The 17,616-nt window shown below is 42.8% G+C and overlaps 1 protein-coding gene across 8 annotated transcripts in view; it reads left to right on the top strand.

The window, feature by feature from the left end:
* Nucleotides 1-17,616, top strand: part of FRMD4A (FERM domain containing 4A) — a 523,694-nt gene that overhangs the window by 302,850 nt on the left and 203,228 nt on the right. For all 8 annotated transcript variants that reach the window (XM_075599524.1, XM_075599522.1, XM_075599523.1 and 5 more), the window contains exon 3: nucleotides 8,120-8,214. In XM_075599524.1, coding sequence (XP_075455639.1) covers nucleotides 8,120-8,214 — 95 coding nt within the window. The remainder of the gene's footprint in view (nucleotides 1-8,119; nucleotides 8,215-17,616) is intronic.

The following is a 17,616-nucleotide window of genomic DNA, read 5'->3' as shown; positions in this document are numbered from 1 at the left end:
TGAGCCACCTGTGCTGAAGCAGGGATATCCGTAATACCAGGCCCTTGAGGACTGGAGTTGGCAACACGTGCTCTAGAGCAGGGGTGCGCAAAGTTTTGATCCTGCGCCCCCCTGCCTGCTCACATCCTGGCTCGCGCCCCCTCTCCTGCTCGGCTCCGGCATCAAATAATGTTGCGAGGTCATGCGACGTCACGTTGACATGGCAACTCGACGTCACGTGACGCCACGGCATCATTTGACGCTTGGTTACCATGGCGACGCGTCGCCGAAGACCAGGTAGGAGAAGCTGCAGAGGCCTCGCGCGGTCCCCCGACATTTAATTTAAATGCCATGGGGGGAAAGCGTGGGATCTCTCTAGCCGCTGCACCCCCCCCCTGGAAAATCTCCCACCCCATAGGCACGCCCCCCACTTTGCATACCCCTGCTCTAGAGCAAGGCTGCACAAACTTTTTAGTCTGTGCCCCCCTGCCTGCTCTCCCCCACTGCTTGCGCCCCCTGCCTGCTTCTTTCTTATCTTTTTGTCTGGTGTCTTCTGACGTCACAACATCATGTGACATCATGTTGCTACAGCAACGCGTTGCCACAGCGATGCGTCGCCAGAAGCCGCCAGCGACCAGGTACGTGAGTTACAGAGGCCTCACCTCATGCACGCTCCCCAGCGCGCCCCCCCAAGAAAATTTGTGCACCCCTGCTCAGAGTGTAACTGAGAATCAGTAGGAAATCAGGGGAATACTAAGGTTCTTCATATTCAACACCAAAATGGAATATATCGCAGGGCCGTCTTAACATATGGGCACGCTGAGCAGTTGCCCGGGGCCCCACAGCCCCACACGCGAAACGCGTTAGAGAACCTTTTTTTTGTAGCTCGGTCTATTTATGCCTTAGAATAAAGCATTTTTAATTTTGTCATCAGCCTCCAGCCCTTCATTTTTCTAGGCAGTGCTCCACCACTCTTTTTCACTCTCTCAGACACACACACTCTCTCAGACACACACACACTCTCTCAGACACACTCTCAGACACACACACACTCTCAGACACACACACACTCTCAGACACACACACACTCTCTCTCAGACACACATAGGGGGAGGGAAATCTGATGGGGGCGGGGGATCGGAGCAGGTGCCCTCCGCAACTGCTGCTCGGTGTGGGGAGAAGGAGGACCGTGTAAGTGCGCAAGGGGGGGGGGGGGGGTGGGAATCTGAGCAGGGGGAATCGGAGCAGGTGCCCTCCTCCGCAACTGCTACCCGGTGTGGGGAGGAGGGCCGTGTAAGTGCACGGGGGGGGGGCAGAGCAGGGGGGGATCGGAGCAGGTACCCTCCTCCGCAACTGCTACCTGGTGTGGGGAGGAGGGCCGTGTAAGTGCACGGGGGGGGGGGGGAGCAGGAGAGGATCGGAGCAGGTACCCTCCACAACTGCTGCCCGGTGTGGGGAGGAGGAGAGGCGGTAATGAGGTGTCTCTCCCACCGCAGATGCGTTCTTCTATCCCCCAAGCCTCTTATACCCCCTCCCCCCCATCCCCCACTCCTCTTATACCCTCTCCCCCCCGGAGCGCTGCTTACCCGCGCCGCCCTGTTGATACTCAGGTCCTTAATTACCTCAGGCGGCTGCTGCCACACACAGACAGTGACACACAAACACAGTGACCATGACACAGACAGTGACACACACACACACACACACAGACAGTGACACACAAACACAGTGACCGTGACACAGACAGTGACACACACACACACACAGAGACACACACACAGACAGTGACAGTGAGACACACACACAGTGACAGTGACACACACACACAGAGAGACAGTGAGACACACAGAGACAATGAGACACACAGAGACAGTGAGACACACAGAGACAGTGAGACACACAGAGACAGTGACACACACAGAGACCGTGAGACACACAGAGACCGTGAGACACACAGAGACCGTGAGACACACAGAGACCGTGAGACACACATAGACCGTGAGACACACAGAGACCGTGAGACACACAGAGACCGTGAGACACACAGAGACCGTGAGACACACAGAGACCGTGAGACACACAGAGACCGTGAGACACACAGAGACCGTGAGACACACAGAGACCGTGAGACACACAGACCGTGAGACACACAGAGACCGTGAGACACACAGAGACCGTGAGACACACAGAGACCGTGAGACACACAGAGACCGTGAGACACACAGAGACCGTGAGACACACAGAGACCGTGAGACACACAGAGACAGTGAGACACACAGAGACAGTGAGACACACAGAGACAGTGAGACACACAGAGACAGTGAGACACACAGACACCGTGAGACACACAGACACCGTGAGACACACAGACACACAGAGACCGTGAGACACACAGAGACCGTGAGACACACAGAGACCGTGAGACACACAGAGACCGTGAGACACACAGAGACCGTGAGACACACAGAGACCGTGAGACACACAGAGACCGTGAGACACACAGAGACCGTGAGACACACAGAGACCGTGAGACACACAGAGACCGTGAGACACACAGAGACCGTGAGACACACAGAGACAGTGACACACACAGAGACAGTGACACACACAGAGACAGTGACACACACAGAGACAGTGACAGAGACAGACACACACAATAAGCCCACCTTTGCAAACACACACAAAAATAAGGCACCTCCCCCTCGGGGTGGGTAAGGTGCCTGGGAGGGGATATAAGGGGGCATGTGGGTTACCTGGGGCCCGTGGATGGGCTGCTGGAGCAGCATGGCCAGTGCAGCTGAGAGACTGGCAGGCCCGCGGAGCCTAAAGGGAGGGATAGAGGGGTGGAGCCTAAGGAGCCCGGCATTATGGAGGAGAGAAGGGAGGGGGGCAGTGCTGTAGGAAGAGGCGGGCCAAAAAAAAAAATCTTGCAGTCTTGCTTCCCGGGGGCTGGACGTTCCCCCCCCCCATGCTTTAGTCCATGTAACTCAGCAGCTACAATGTATTCTTATATTACTAAGGTAACGTTATCTATTCTTACAGTTTACAGCTCAAACTGCTGGGAATATTGGCAACATATTAGCACAAATAGGAAAGTGTTGCAAAGATCTTGCACTGCTGGGGAGGTGTGCTATGTTAAACTCTTTAAAATGGCATTAAGAGTTGAATTGAAAAAAAATGTAATAAGTATTATCTAATACTACAGAATTGGTTTATTTAAAAAAAAAACATGTAGGAAATTGCATGCATTGCTTCTTTAACAATCTCTGCCCTTATAAGCAGGGCCCTCATTACATCTTTGTATCTGTTTCTGGATGTTTGTCCTTATTTATATTTGTATGTTACTGTTTACATACTTTCTGGGCAAGCAACCCGCCTACGTGAACAAGCTCTTCACCCCTACCACATGCAGCACTTATCATCTGAGATCTGACTCCAAAAGCCTGTTCACGGGCCCAAGGCTCAGCAAAGTATCCGGCCACTCCTCCTCCTCTTAGGCCACAGTCCCACTGTGCACTGGAGCACGCGCGCCCGGCTGGGGGAGCGGCGCATGCACAGCGCTTCATCGCGATCTACGGTCTGGGACAAGACTGCAGAGTTTGTGATGGTGGGGGGGGCGTGGCTGGGGTTTTCCAGGGGCGTGGCTATGACCTCGCGCGGCTGGTTCGCCCTCATTGGCTGTACCGCCGGCGGGGGCGTGGCCACCCCTTCGTCAGAACTTCTACATTCAATTTCAATGTTTCTGGGAAAACGGTAGTACAGCGGGGTTGAAAATAAAAACTCTCTTATGCCTCTTAGTTTGTCTTCACATAGTGGATCTGTCCCGTTTTATTTTGCAGATTGTGAAGACGTTTTAATCTATGGGTCGGGGAATATTGCTCGTTTTTAAATGCTCTTTACTTTATTGGGTGTATTTATTAAAAAGTACCTAGTAAAGTAATAATGGAGTATTTTTTAGCAAGCGATCACTCAAACATGCAACTCTCTAATTGCACTGTTTTTTATACTTCTATGAAATCTTAGTATATTCATGTAATAAAGAAACACTGTTTTCCATACAAAGGGAGCGCACGTTTGTCTTCCTTTTTTCACACAATTATTTAGCTTTTTTTGAAACATTCATGTAGAGGGTAGAAACCAAAAGAAGCTTGTTTGAATGTTACTTTAAAACACAGACGCAAAGCAGGGACAAAGCAGGCACTGTTTCTCAAGAAAAAACAAAAAAATAAAAATTGAATGAAATCAAAGAGAGCGTGTACCCATACAAAAATAATTTAATGGAACCAGCAAGAAGATACAGCTACATTACAGGGTACAAAGACCCCCACCAACGCGTTTCGAGCGTGAGCTCTTTATCAAGGTGACTGATCTTTTCATCTCAGAAAATACCATATGAATTTATTGAATTTTGCAGTTTTTTCAAAGATATTTTGGGGGGGTTTTTTTGTAGAGCACCACACATTTTTTCTATTTTCCTTTAAAACACAGACACTGTATGTATTTATGTTGTTGGTATCTGGAAGTGATCTTTCGCATAAGCATTACAAATTAAAGGTAATAATATGCAGAAAAAAAACGATTCAAGTGAGATTGAAAATTATATATAGTCATCTCACTGTAAAAAGCCGCTCATCAGAACTTGACATGTGACTTTATTATAAGGAATACAATTAAATACATTCTCTCTGGCTACTTCTGACTGTTACATTTGTCTCCTCTGCATTGCTCAGGCAGAAAACCTATCAGAGCAAAGTAATGTGCAGCGCCCTTGTTTTTCAGATAGAAAAGTATTTGATTTGGTGTGGGGTCCTTGGTCTTGCAATGGGTCAGAGATTCTGCACTCTGTGGAGCTCCCAGCACAGGCTCATTGTTCATTGGGAGAATCTGTGAGTCATGCGAGTGTAGTTACAGGCACTAACAGTCTGTGCCAGCTGCAGAGCACAATGCTGCTCTGGGAGATATTTGCAGGCTCCATCAATGAGTGCAAAGATGCACATTCTGGTACTGGCTTCTGTTCTAATCATTTTATGAAATGACAAGTGGGTGACTTTCAGTTAACCCCTTCACTGTTGATGATGAAGAAAAAAAAATGCAGTGCCGTTTAAATGGCAAGTATATAGAAATGCTTTTATATATTAATGGGGGGAAAACGTATGAATTCCACGAACCCACTGGGATATTAGTGAACAATAACAGAGCTGCAGAATAAAAACTTAAGGTATCAAATACATGGTAGAAGGAGACATGGAAACCTAGTCAATATATTTTATTTTGAAGACATTCAAAATATATAATAATAATATGTTTGCTTATATGGCCCTGGCAGTATATGCAGCACTGTACATTCCATTTTGCAGGCACGAGTCCCTGTCCTGAGTCTAATTTTGGTGCCTGAGGACTGAGCGACTTGCCCAAGGAGAGCTGCCATTGGGATTTCATCCAGCTCACCGTGTGTTCTTACCAGTTGCCACCAAGCTTCTCCTTCAACTGTGTCCATTCTGGTCATTACAGGAGGAAGCCAAAGAGTAAATAGTTGTAGTCTCCAGTGTTGTATATTTCAAATGCAGACACCCCACCCTTTCTCTCATCCAGGGCATTTCCATTATAACTGGTGAATGGCCATGTAGACGAGATCGTCGTCGTCCAAAATCTCCCAATTTTTAACATAACACCATAGAAGAATTAGACCTAGCACCTCAACCAATACAAATGCTTTTCCAAAAAGTAAGAAACATAGGGGAAGATTCACGAAGCGCCAGAAACCGGTTACCGCACCCCATCCAGTGTTAACTCCCATCCACGTCAATAGGAGTTTAATGCTAAATCGAGAATGCTAAGATGTGCCCATGCTCGATTAATCTGCCCCATAATCAGCACAGCTAATTCTAAACAAGGGCACGGTACTCATGGGATGGTAAACAGATAGCAGTATGTTTCCATATTACTCGGTACAAACAAGTCTTCCTACTGTAAATCTGTTATTTGCCAAAAGTGGGGAGGTGCTGATTCTGCATGCACAACTTTCACTATATTTATACATGATACTTAGCTACTGTATATAAAATTATCCGGGGGGCCTTTTTTCCCCCTACATTGCTTTCATCAGACTGAACCCTGTAACCCCCTCAGCTTCACTTCAGCAATACGAGATGTGACTGTTCGAGACAATAAAATACAATTTTAATCAAATAATGAGGACTCTAGGAGAGAGGTTTCATTGAATCCTAGGAGGCCTTTGATGCCGGCAATGAGATGTACTCTGAATGAATGAGACTTGACAGTCCTGCAAAATTAGCCCTTTGAGTGTCTGGTAAACATACTTAATTAACATGGGACATCGGCTTCACATCCTTTTTTTCCAAGAGTAGCTGATTTGAGAGACCCTCAATTTACATATTTAATGACCTCTCTCTGCCCTCCTCCCACAGACACAACTAAGGCCTAGATTCACTAAAGGTCAATAAAAAATATTGGCAATATCAGTATTTAACACCAGTTTTATTTATCAAACTACAGTATTTGCTAAAACCATATCGCCAGTGATAAAGGGATTTTTACAGCAGGGATTGCATATTCAGGTGCTATTCACTAATCTCTCATATCTGGTGTTATCAGACAAACGCCCCAAAAATAACGCCAATTTTTGGCACCTACTGCATGAAGTGGGGCCCGGCACTCCGTCCTCTGCCAGGCTCAATCGTGCTTAGCAAGTCGCAGTGTCTCCCCCTCACTTTGCTCAACAACTTGGGGGGGCTTTCTTTCTACTCCTGGGATGTGGATGCTGCTGAAGTGCTGTTTTATAGCACTTTAGAAATAAAAGGTGCTAGATAAATATAATATATTGTTACATTATTATGAGCCACTGTGGGCGCAGCTGGCTTTGTGCATATTATACAATGTGCATGTTTCTGGTTTACCTGAAGTCATGTCAATTGAAATGTGAATAAATGCCTGATTAAGTCTTCTCAAATGTAGCACCTCTCTCTCTCCTGGTATTGCTGTATTTCTAGGTGCTGTTAGCAGGACAGCAGTGTGAATACTAATAACTAAAGCAATCTAAAGTCACTGAGACCCTGGTAAACTAAATCACTGCTAGTTCTGTAAATATTCATGGCTATTTAACATTTGGTCTTATGCTCACTGAGGCAGTAAATCATATTTTCATGTTAGGGAGTGGTATCAACAGAAGGTTTTCCTTCCAAAGAGGGTGGGGGATGTACAATACATGGCATGTAAATGTGTAAAAGTGCTTCTAATAACGATTACTTATTTTTTTTACCTTTTCTCTTGAATTGTCCCACGGACGCCACTGTGGCCATTGAAAACTAGTGCGGAAAAAGTCTAAAAAAAATATTGCAATTAAATATATATTTTGTCATGTTCGACTTATTTGATGATATCAATGGGCTCTTGCGAATCGCAAAGTACAGGGTGTACTTGTCAGCTTTGTTTATTTGTAATATATTTTACCAGGAAAGATACTTTCAGAAATTACACTCTTCTAGTTATGGGTGCCAGGTGGCTTCTCCAAAAATACTGGACTCAATGGTGAAAGGTGTGACACGCTCGAGACACACACACGCTCGAGAGAGACACACACCTCTCTCTCTGCTCCATGCTGTTTCCTCCACTCCTTAGGCCCACCCTCAGGCTCCTGACACCTCCTCCTGATTGGCTGCTGCTGGGTAATGCAGCCAATCAGGTTGGAGGAAGGTGCCCAGCCACCTAGCAACAACCCTGCTCTCTCCATGCTCAGGGAAATCCTGTGGCCCTCTGCAAGATTTTAGATTTTTGGGGGGCTGAAAAACATTAGGGTAGGACTTGGAATTGGACACTCTTTTGTATGGTGGGTTTAGCTAACCCTTCATGGTCAGCAAAGGGTTATTTGCTCCAGTTTTGCAGCTGGGACACTTGGCCAAAAACATTCAAGGTGTCCAGCCTTCTGAGACCTTCTCATCAGTACTTGGATATGTTGTGTAACGGCATGGTGGGACACCTTATATGTGAAATCCAAAAATTTCTGAGCCTTTATCTTCAGACATAAGTGTACTAATCAGAGATTCTGTGGATGATCTTATGCTATGAAAACTATTTCATCATTCTTACCCTTTTCTAACTGGAGTTTTTCTCTCTTTCCTAGCCTAAGCTCTTGGCCAAGGAACTGCTCGATCTTGTTGCATCACATTTCAATTTGAAGGAGAAGGAGTATTTTGGGATAGCTTTCACGGATGAAACGTAAGTATTGTGTGATGCAAATAAGAAAATCTTTGATGGTACCGTACTCCATACAGTGTTCACCATTGCCATTAAACACAAAGAGTGCTTGTGGGTAACCATCTGGTGACATGACTTCAGGCGATGTTCCCAAGACATTAGGGGATGTTTCAGTGATATGGCTGGACATCAAGGTACAGTAGTAAACAAGAGAGTGTGGCCGAGAGCTGCAAAGAATGGCGCATTACACCCCAAATTTAATGAATGTGGAACCCTGGTGCACTGTGAGATATTTAAAGTGTATACAACAAAAGACAGAAAAGCCCAATGCTACATCCAATTTTACAAAATATATAGTAATTAGTATATAGTTAAATACTTCAATAATAGTATTCTCATGAATAAGGGTCATTTAAGCCTGCAAGCCAACGTCAAGGCATAACCAAATTTTGCAGGTCTTAACACTAAACTGTGTAAGGTTCTCTTTTACCTCTGTAGAGGGAGAATGATTTCAGTGAGCCTATCCATACAGCAAAATGAAAAAAACCTTCCTTACTCAAAACTGGGGAGGGGCCAGCTTAAACCCTAGAAGGAGGGGCCACCAACCTCCAAACAACTGAAAACAGTTGAAAATTGAAATGAACAAACACACAACCCCAGCAAGCTCTAACCCCAGAACCCACCACATGTGGTGGGTTCTGGGGTTAGAGCTTACCGGGGTTGCGTTTGTTTACATTTTTAAAGGGGGCAATCTATGCTCCTTTTTTAATTATCATTTATTTTTGTTAACCAGTATTGAAGCAGGGTCTCTCCGGAGCTGAGCCCAGTCATTTCAGCTCCAGGGACCGCCTGCTTCTGGAGATACTTACCTCCGTAGTATGTGCCGGTAGCCACTCTGCTCGGCTAGTAGGGATCTCGTAATGGCCGCTTTTCAAAGCTCCACACCTTGCGGGCCAATAGGAAGCCGTGACATCATCAGTGCAGCTTCCTATTGGCCCGCATGACACAGGAGCTTCAAACTTTAAAGCCTAGCTAGCTCATCTGGATCAGCTACCGGCACCTACTACAGACGTAAGTATCTCCAGAAGCTGGGGGTACCCAGAGATTAAATTAATGGGGGTCAGCTCCCGGAGACCCCCTGCTTTAATCCTATGTAAAAAATAAAGTGCGTGGATTGCTCCTTTAAAGCAGCAGTCCAAGCTGTCATTTTTTTTATTTTTTATTTCAATTGTTTCCCTTTCATATGTGCATCAATCGAATCCACACAATGATAAGTAATTACCTAAGTTGTCGATTGATCCGTTCTCCTGAGAATGATTAGCGAAGATTCGGCTTGGGGGTTCACTAAATGGCTGTCAGTGCAGCAGAAGAGGACCAAAGATGTAAAGTTCTATGGGTAAGATCATGTGACCAGGCAGTCATTAGATACAATTGGTGTACTGCTAGTAAGAAGGTAGGGTTCAAAGAGGGGTGTGCCAGAGCCTGTTTCAGAAGAGGAAGGGGATGTGACTTTGTAAATAGTTGCTATTGAAACAAAAATGCTTGTTACATTATAATACATTAAAAATGTAATTCAGAGTTGTTTTGTAAAAAAAATGCTACAAGTATTTTCTCATAGTACAGAACTTATTTATTTATAAAAAAAAAAAACATATGTAGGATATTGCTTGGTCTGCAACATTAATGTTCTGCACAGCTAATATTTAATTTAAAGGTGATGACTAAGATAAGTTTGCTGTGCTTGTTCCAGGTTAATTCATTCAGTGCTAGAATGGTGTCTACTGTGGTCAGGTAAATCATCATTTATCCATTCCTTACTGTAGGGGTTTTCAACTCCAGTCCTCAAGACCCTCCAACAGGTCAGGTTTTCAGGATATCCCAGCTTCCGCACAGGTGGCTCAATCAGTGGCTCAGTCTTCGACTGTAGAGAAGCTGGGATATCCTGAAAACCTGACCTGTTGGTGGGACTTGAAGATTGGAGTTGAGCACCCCTGGGTTTCTGGCCTCTTATATTGTGCAGTTGGCCTCCTACAAGTATCAGTAAGTATATGGAGAATAACAATACACGGCTAGTTCTATTTAAAATAGATACCGTATTCAGTGTAGGAACATAACTACCAGCACTTGTTTTCAGAGCCTAAATTTGAGCTGTTACTGCATTTTCAAAACCTACAAACCCCAAAGCCTTCAAGGAGCTGCCAGCGGGCTGCTTACTAAAATGCGAACCAGAGAACACATTTTATTGCTTGTGACCTTCATCCATGAAGGGTTCCTGAAGTCACGAATTGCTCCTACATGGCCTGTTCCCACCACCTGCGTGAAATCTGCTTTCTCAGTGCGTAATGTTTCCAGGCCCTCGTCTCATTTTAATGGGGAACAGTTGCTTTTCATGTCCAGAGGAATATCCCTGGTGTTGAAGCCTTTGAAAGTTTTATAAGAGACACAGCACCAGGAAAGCTGCTGCGAACATGTCTGGTTGTTTGTAAAGCTGCAGTCTCGCTTAGCAACCTATATTGGAGCTGTGACCAAGTGAATTCACTTAGTGTTGTGTATGTGAACTTTTTTGATTTAAGGGTTTATATTTGGTCCCACATCCTCTGGACAGGCTCTGCCAGGCTGGAGATCAACAGTCTCCTGACTGCAAAACTCCCTGTTGCCTACGTTTGGCACCAGTGAGGCTATGATAAAGATCCCCCTTTTAGCATTGGCTGAGTCATCTGTTTCAATATGTAGGACAACTTCAAGAACCGATTTAGGGATGTATATTAATATCTTTCTTTATATTCTACCAGAAATACCTATCCATGTTCAACTTGGGGGGAGAATAATATAGGTGAAATAGTTGCATATTGGTAAATATATAATTCTTTAAAAACATCTCAGTCTGACTGGAATAGGTTAAGTATTTTGTGTTATATGAGGAAAGAGGGATATATTCTTATAATGGACTCTTTCTCTCTCCTTCAATCTCATCGCCTGGGGGAGGCGATACACATATCGTGTTTAATAGGTAGATAATTTAGGCATCAAGTGCATGTAAATGGGATGTGATTTTGCATAGATAATTCTTAATAAATATGGTAAAAACCCAATTTTTACTGCATCAAATTGCATTCCATATATGGGCAATTTAGCATGGCAAAAACACCCAAGCTCCATCATCTAGAGTCAACAGCAAGCCAATGTTTTCAAGATGTCTCAAAGTAACACATAATTAACTAATTAACTTAGCGCTAATTATCTCTAAGGTAACTTGCTGAGATATAACGTATATCAGTGACAAACCACCTTGGTGCCCCAATTGTATCGGGCAAAGGGAGTATCACTGAGAAGATATACGTTATATGTTGATCAGGTTCTCAGACAATTTGTAGTTTCCTTGCACTCTTATGTGAGAGATGCCAAGGATGTACTAAGACGCTTAGAAGACATTGTGCTTGACGGAGATTCTCTGCTAGCCAGTTTGGACATAGACTCCTTACACACCACCCGCATATAACATGATACTGACCTAAAAGCAGAAATGTATTTCCTCTCCACCCGACGCCTACAATATCAAAAGCACAGTGCCTTTGTGCATTATTCAAATTAATTCTAACTCATAATTAGTTTCTTTTCAATTATATATTTTACCATCAAATCCAGGGAACGGCCATGAGCACTACATGCGCACCAATGTATGCTAAATATACTTAGGGTGGTGGGAGGAACAAAGTGTCTTTAGGAAAAGAATATACACATGTATGCAGCATAATGAATTATGAATAAGATACATTGATGACTTTCTGATACTCTAGAAGGGTGAAAAGTCAATTTTTGAGGAATTTGTACAGACCTTCAACACGAACACCCATAATCTCAAACTGACATGAGAAATGAAAAACAATCAATCACTTTCTTAGACCTTATGATTACAAAAACAACTAAGAGGACCTTGTCTACAATGGTCTATAGAAAAATGATTGGAACAAATGGTTACCTAAGGTCAGATAGTCACCATCCATCATCCTTGAAAAGGGGCGTACCTGTGGGACAACTTCTTAATATCAGAAGAAACTGTTCAGAGAGTTCTAAATTTAAAAGACAGGCAGCACTTATGAAACATCACTTTATTGAAAGAGGATATACTGTAGCTAGAACAGCATCAAAAGGGCGTTGGATACCCTGCATAATATACTATAAACAAACAACCCAAAAACCATCACACAAAATATAGTGAGATTTATTGGAACCTATAACCAACAATGGCAGACAATACACTCTAAAAAATCATTGGCATATCCTCCTAGAGGACTAGGATCTTAAGGGAGACCTCAAATCACAGATACATTCACGATATAATGTATCGGAGATCCAAACATTTGAGAGATCTTTTTAGTACATAGCCATTTTAAGAAGAATAGAAAAAGAACATGGTTGGAGACAAGTACTAAAGGATCTTTTAAATGTCATGGTTGTAAGGCCTGTAAATTCATGCAAACGAGCAAACAATTTTCCTGCTGTAACACCTCGTGGTCACTCGATCTCCGTAATTTTATCAATTACAAAACATTTGGGGTAATCTACCTAATAACGTGAATGTGGAATGAAGTCAGTGGGGGACACCTGTAGACAGATCAGGAGACATGTCTTGAGCACATCGGATCTACTAAAAATAGATTTGGAACACCCATATCTAGGCATGTACATGAGTCATGGGGGCCCGTGGGGGAATGAGAAAGTCCTTAAATTTGAGGGCATTTACCACATCCCATAACAATAAAAGAAGAGATTGGGACAATTTACTCAGCAGAAGAGAATCTAGGTGGATTTATATTCTCCACACTCTACGAGCCTATGAATAATGAATGTATGACTTACTTTGGTTTATACACAAACTAATGATCAATGATAAGTAATACAAACAATCCCACTGTATGCCCTATAATCACTATAAATATTTTATAATGTTAAGGACATTACATAGGAATAAGCGGTTATCCCTTATTAGGACCTGCTACTACACATTGCATTGGGTTATATGTTATCTCCTCTTTATGGATAGACAGGTATCCCACTGGATGGAGATTTACCATTAGGATGTTCATTTAAGTTTGAATGAAGTTTGATTTGTACTAAAGGGGACAAAATGCCTCTAGACTTCCGGCAACAGATGCGGTTGCTATAACAACCAGTAAACTATCAAGGGGTCGTTAATCCCTGAAGAAGCCATCATGCTGGTGAAACACAAGTTGGGTGCGCGAGTGACATTAGATGCCTTCTGATGCACTTGATCATGTGACTGCCTGACATGGCATGGCGAACCTGCAGGACTCTGGTCACTCCTTAGTACTTGGGCGGCCAACTCCAGCCTTCAAGGGCCACCAACAGGCCATGTATTGGCGATACCCCTGCTTCAGCACAGGTGGCTCAATTCTGACTGAGCCAGTGTTTGAACCACCTGTGCTGCAGCAGGGATATCCTTAAAACCTGGCCAGTTGGTGGCCTTTGAGGACTGGAGTTGGCCACGCCTGCCCAAGTAGTTCCCTCCTGTTATTTAGCTATGAGGATTTTTTTCCAATCATTTAGTTGTGTATACAGTATCTGAGATGTATAGATCGATTTGTTTGACATGTAGCCTATGAGGAACTTTGATAGTGCACTATCTCTGTGCTACGGAATATGTGGGCTCATTATAAATAAATGATAATAATAACAATAATCTCTAGATTTAGGAATTACACTCTCTTCTTGTCTCTCATTTCAACACTATTACCCTGATGCATTCGTTTCCTAATTCACTACTTTATCTTTCTATTCATAGGAGCTAGTATCTGGAGGTCTGGGCTACTTTGTGAGTGATGAATGTTGGTCAGATTTGACCCTTTTGGTTCTTCTCGGCTTCTCACTTTTATCTGGCAGAGATTGAGACCAATGTGGCTCTAGTGAACGGATGTATTAACATGTACCGAATATTCAAGATATAAGAACCAGAGACACAAAAAACCACACATTTGGGTGGACAGTTTTACTGCTTGTAAGGATCACTTGTATATAATGAGCACTTATTTTTGTACAAGTAATTTTAACAATCCAATAAAAGTTGTATTTTAGAGTAAGGTTAAGAGCCTCCTATGGGGCGGGGGGGGGCGATTTCTCTTCTCATATAGATGAGGTCAGTGTTACTGAGAGCCATAGAGACACATTTTTTCTGTTCTTGGTAGGAATACTTTGACGTCTTAAGAGTGCACTTTTTTTAAGGACTGGTTCTCTCTCTTTTTCTTTTATTATTAGATATGTATTTCCCTGAAATTCTAACCTATTTGGTTTAGGGATATCCCTGCTTCAACACTGATTGAGCCACCTGTGCTGAAGCAGGGATACCCTGAAAATCTGACTTGTTGGTGGCCCTTGAGGACTGGAGTTGGCCACCCTATTATAGAGCATGGGGACCTTTTTGCATAAAAGCTTGATGCCAAACACCACAACAACAGTATTAACATTGACTTGTGTTGACTTGTGTTGTAAAAGAGAAAATATGTATTGTGTGAATGTATTGTTTTCGGCCAGCTTATTTCTTGTCTGAAGACTGGAATAACATTTGCACAAGAGTAATCCTCATGTCTGGCTGGAATGGACCACAGTTGGTGAACATAAATCTTGTGCCAACTGTAGTATTAGCAAATATTGTGTTTTATATGGGAATTGGCACCTTCTCTAGAACTTGTGGTGTGCAATATACAACGTACTTTGGTGCATGTTCAATTTTAATTATTTCTTCTGTGTGCACCATCTATGCACTTCCAATTTGCCTCTCCTTCATTGATTTTAAATCTTAAATGTAACATCTATAATTGTCATTTCAAGTCACAACGCATCTTGTGGAACACACAATTAATTACTTCGCATAATTTGCGATGTTCAGTTTGATGTTCAGTCCTACGAGGCAAACTAACTATTCAAATCAATAAACACATTTAATCTCAGGGTACTCTATAAGAACGCCATTAAATGCTACTGTACAAACCCCCCAAACTAAACAATCATGATATACCATTGAACTCTTGGCTAGAATTTATAAGATAGCTTTCTGTCAACTCGACTCATAATCTTTTTTTTTTTCCTCTGCTATTTGCTGCAATATGAATGGAGAAACCATTCAGGAAACAAAAGGCAGTTTAATTCAAAGTGAAGGCTTGTCAATGAATTTCCTAAATATGACCTTAAAATATCACTTTCCAAACATTATCATTTGTGTTGCATTTACATTACATAAATGTGTACAAATTGTGGCCACTGCACTGCATTGTGTTTACATGACATGAATGTGTACAAATATATTAGGATAAATATGTGTGTGTATGTGTGTATGTGTGTGTGTGTGTGTGTATATATATATATATATATATATAGGAACAGTTTTAAAGACAGCGCTCCTTTTTCAACACACCCAAATTGCTGCCCCCCTGGTGACGTGTGCCAAAATGTTGCACCAAATATCAAAATTGAGTATGATGTTTACATGAACCAACTAGTGCCTACCTATAACAATTGGAATCAAATATATTATAGCAACATTAATCAAACAAAATCTAATTGTAAAAAATGTGCAAAAAATATGAAAAAATGAAATGGTCTGTTGAACATATAAAAAAGCATAAAAATACAAAAAATTAAACTATAAAAAATGATACTTAAGTCCAAATGAAGTCCATGAATGAATAAAACAAAGGTCCAGGCTGCTTCTTCTTGGGCTCACCAAGTTCCCATAGTACCTATTAGAAAAAGAAAAGAGAAAAAGCGCCCGATCCTTGTGTAAAATCAGATGAACATTTTAATAAATCATGGACAAGACAAATGCACACTTACAATTTGTCTGATTAAAATAAGCATTTTATGGGACCTGCCCATGCACCAATCGAAGACTCCACAGTCACCTCCGCTCTGCAATCTCACGATCAGTTCGAGACCCAGTAGTTGAGAACGCCGTTTACTCCAAGGTGTATAGATTATCATCCGTCAGGAGCTTCTCAGCAGCGTGCGTCCGCCATTACTCCCACACATGTGGTACTGGATACCGGAAGGACTTTCCTTGTGGTTCCTGTGTCTCTCTCTGGTGCCGAAGGCAGGTCAGCCACCGTAGTTGCAATGCAAACCGTCCCTACGCGTTTCTTCCGCCTTCGCAAAGGCGGAAGAAACGCGTAGGGACGGTTTGCATTGCAACTACGGTGGCTGACCTGCCTTCGGCACCAGAGAGAGACACAGGAACCACAAGGAAAGTCCTTCCGGTATCCAGTACCACATGCGTGGGAGTAATGGCGGACGCACGCTGCTGAGAAGCTCCTGACGGATGATAATCTATACACCTTGGAGTAAACGGCGTTCTCAACTACTGGGTCTCGAACTGATCGTGAGATTGCAGAGCGGAGGTGACTGTGGAGTCTTCGATTGGTGCATGGGCAGGTCCCATAAAATGCTTATTTTAATCAGACAAATTGTAAGTGTGCATTTGTCTTGTCCATGATTTATTAAAATGTTCATCTGATTTTACACAAGGATCGGGCGCTTTTTCTCTTTTCTTTTTCATATATATATATATATATATATATATATATATATATATATATATATAAAGCAACTGTAAATATTACTGTATGTTCATTTGCATGTCTTAGACAGGTCTGCAACCCTGTCTTTCCCCATTGTCACCCAGCATACAGCGCTTCCACTGCAGCAAAGGATTCTGGGAAATGACATGCAAATGAGCACTCAGTGCCACCTTTTGTCTCAAGCTCGTATTACACAAGCCAATCCTTAAGCCAATGCATGCTGTTTTAAACACAGCTTTTAAACAGAGGCTGGGATGAGATGCAAAGCCATTAGACCTACTCACATACATGTTTCAACCTTGATGGGTATCATCAGTGTGAGGTTGGTCTTAATGCCTAGCAGGTTTGAGACTAGACTAGGTAATCACCACTGTCATTAAGGTTATGGTGGGTAAAAAAAGTGACAAAACCCCTCCACAGTAAAGCATAAAGCAACTGTAAATATTACTGTATGTTCATTTGCATGTCTTAGACAGGTCTGCAACCCTGTCTTTCCCCATTGTCACCCAACATACACATATATATATACATACAGGGTAACCAGGGAAATCCAGGTAACAAAGAGACAGCACACCGCAATATAATGAAGTAAATAAAGTGTATTAACAACACAGGGCAGCCTGTGTGCTGTCTCTTTGTTACCTGGATTTCCCTGGTTACCCTGTACATGTTTCTATATGGGACGAGCATCTGCCTTCATTTGAGAAACCGTGAGTGCAAACTATTTTTTCATTGACACACACACACACACATATATATATATATATATATATATATATATATATATATATATATATATATATATATATATATATATATATATATATATATATAT

The sequence above is a fragment of the Ascaphus truei genome, chromosome 5 (genome assembly GCF_040206685.1).
Source record: "Ascaphus truei isolate aAscTru1 chromosome 5, aAscTru1.hap1, whole genome shotgun sequence".
In the NCBI taxonomy this organism is placed as follows: domain Eukaryota; kingdom Metazoa; phylum Chordata; class Amphibia; order Anura; family Ascaphidae; genus Ascaphus; species Ascaphus truei.
This window is presented reverse-complemented; position numbering and strand designations above follow the sequence as displayed.